Source organism: Anopheles darlingi, chromosome 3, assembly GCF_943734745.1.
Source record: "Anopheles darlingi chromosome 3, idAnoDarlMG_H_01, whole genome shotgun sequence".
In the NCBI taxonomy this organism is placed as follows: Eukaryota; Metazoa; Arthropoda; class Insecta; order Diptera; family Culicidae; genus Anopheles; species Anopheles darlingi.
Genome location: NC_064875.1, coordinates 61,857,042 through 61,859,541, shown reverse-complemented (window position 1 = coordinate 61,859,541; position 2,500 = coordinate 61,857,042). Strand labels below are relative to the sequence as shown.

The window sequence follows — 2,500 nt, the reverse complement described above, 5'->3', positions numbered from 1 at the left end:
GATTGCAGTTGGTTCGGTTTCTTCTTCGGGCGGTGGTGTGGTTGTAGATGGACTTTGGGCTGCAGAAATATGCAAATTGGTTCTCAATACTGGCCATGGAATCGACCATTCAGCTTACCGCATGCGCTGAGCAGCAGCGTGGAAACCAGTAAAAGCTGTAGAGCCGACAACATTGTAAGGCAGCAACACCGTCGATTGGTAAAATCTAAACTTCGGTACGGCCCAGCAACGACTGGCTCTATTATATCCGTAAAAAGGCACAAACGACAACGGTGTTTCAGTGCAAAACACAGCTGGTTTGCTGGAACAACGAGGCACTGGCGCATGTGACATTGAAAACCATCTGGGCAAAGGTTCAATCGCTGCCAAGGTTGCGCAAAAACCTTTCATTGGAGAGCCTTTCCATGCTTACTCAAACATATCGGCTGTTAATCTAAATTTTTGCGCAATACGAAAAATAAAAAATTATCATAGTTTCCATATGATGTGAACTGACTCTATTCCTACACCATGGACAGTTGGTTCCGATCAGTACGAGTAGACTATGCTGTAGCGAATGAACATCGAGTAGCTTCACGTACGAGCCCAAATACTGCTGTTCCTTGGATGAGTACAGCCTGTAATTCAACGGAATCGAACCAAACAGTGATCTATTATCATCGTGTAACTGATTTGCATGAAATACTTCAAAATTAATTTAAAGTACCAAAAGTAACCCTCAGGCAATTCCACGATCGATTTATTTTCCGTAATAGTTGAAATAGTAGCACATGAAATTTGGAACACAAATACCCAGCGGGCTTCTTGAGAATCCTGCGCGGCAGTAGCAGCCGGGCTCGCAGAGTGTTAAACAGAGCTGGCCCTTTGGAGTTTTACATTTTGATTCCACGCATCGATTACTGCAAAACTTAAACTCTTCGCTACCTGTGCACCGATACATGATTGCAGTTGGTTCGGTTTCTTCTTCGGGCGGTGGTGTGGTTGTAGATGGACTTTGGGCTGCAGAAATATGCAAATTGGTTCTCAATACTGGCCATGGAATCGACCATTCAGCTTACCGCATGCGCTGAGCAGCAGCGTGGAAACCAGTAAAAGCTGTAGAGCCGACAACATTGTAAGGCAGCAGCACCGTCGATTGGTAAAATCTAAACTTCGGTACAGCACAGCTACGACTGGCTCTATTATATCCGTGAAAAGGCCCACACAACAACGGTGTTTCAGTGCAAAACACAGCTGTTTTGCTGAAGCAACGTGGCTCTGGCGCATGTGCTATTGAAAACCATCTGGATCTTCAATGGAAAGCCTTTTCATGCTTATCCAAACATATCGTCTGTAAATCTAAACGTTTGCACAATTTGAAAAATGTGCGATCTTCCGCTAATGTACGATAAAATATTCAATTTCCATCCCTAGATTCCAATAGATAGTATCGATCACTAGATTCATTGGCATCTGTGAACGGCAGGGCTAATCTCCGCCAGTGTTTCATTCAAATTCAAATCCCAACCCAATGGATTCCATTTACCATACTTACGCCAACACATCCGATGGTGTGAAGATTGTCTCCTGTTTGTAGATGGACGTGAGAATCTCCGTTAACGCTGCCGTACTGTTTGCATAGGTTGCCAGAGATTCGCCGTCGTGTTGCTGTCGAGAAATAGAACCAACCCGTTAACGGATGAAATGAAAAAAAAAGATTCGCCCAGCGATGTTTGCAGCGCGTGTTTTGCCCGGGAAGTTCGCGATTCTGGGACACGGTATAGGCGCTTGCTTGGCGGCAAGATAAGCTACGTGTGTCGCTCAAGTGCATCGTGGATCTTACCTTAACCCTGTTGGGACCGGTGCGAAGGCTGTTGTTGTTGATCACCCCATCTGCAGCCGTGTCCGATGTACCCATGCGAGTTCCCCAAAGCACTACGCAATTGTCCTCCGTAATGGCAACCGTGTACGTATCGCTACATCGTACACTCTGGAAAAAGGGACTCTTTGGACAATGAGAACATACTGCCATTATGATCGCTTTGATACATACCACGATATAACGGGATTCTAGCTGGCGGACAATCGTCGATTGCAGGAGTTCACTCCGATGTTCTACCCCACGTTGACCGTAACGATTGTCACCGAGCGTTACAAGGTATCCTCCTTCGACCAGAAACGCGGCATGCATCTCGGCCACACTGACGGCCAGTATCTTCGGATGCCCTTGAGCAATACTGATTTTGCGTAAAGTTGCCGTCTCGGGCACCTTCCGGCCAAGGCCTAACCGGTTTCCGGCATTGCTACCACAGCAATAGCAATCACCTTCACGCGTTATCAGGATTGTACAGTCCGGACCGGCGTGCAGCTCGCGTACATTCTGTACCGTTTGTGGTAGCAGCACACGTTCCGGTTCTAGGGCCGTATGGAGTCGTTTACCAAGCGCCAGAGCGCCGGTTGTACTCGTTCCCCAGCTATACACGATGCCGGTTTCGGTAAGGGCTAGGACGTGTGTGGTACC

The 2,500-nt window shown here is 47.2% G+C and overlaps 1 protein-coding gene across 1 annotated transcript in view; it reads right to left on the bottom strand.

Moving 5' to 3' along the window:
- Positions 1-2,500, bottom strand: part of LOC125955683 (serine/threonine-protein kinase Nek8) — a 4,875-nt gene that overhangs the window by 677 nt on the left and 1,698 nt on the right. The window contains exons 4-6 of the mRNA XM_049686824.1: positions 2,033-2,500; positions 1,823-1,969; positions 1,535-1,647 (exon numbers count right to left, since the gene is read on the bottom strand). The exon at positions 2,033-2,500 is cut by the window's right edge and continues 166 nt beyond it. Coding sequence (XP_049542781.1) covers positions 1,535-1,647; positions 1,823-1,969; positions 2,033-2,500 — 728 coding nt within the window. The remainder of the gene's footprint in view (positions 1-1,534; positions 1,648-1,822; positions 1,970-2,032) is intronic.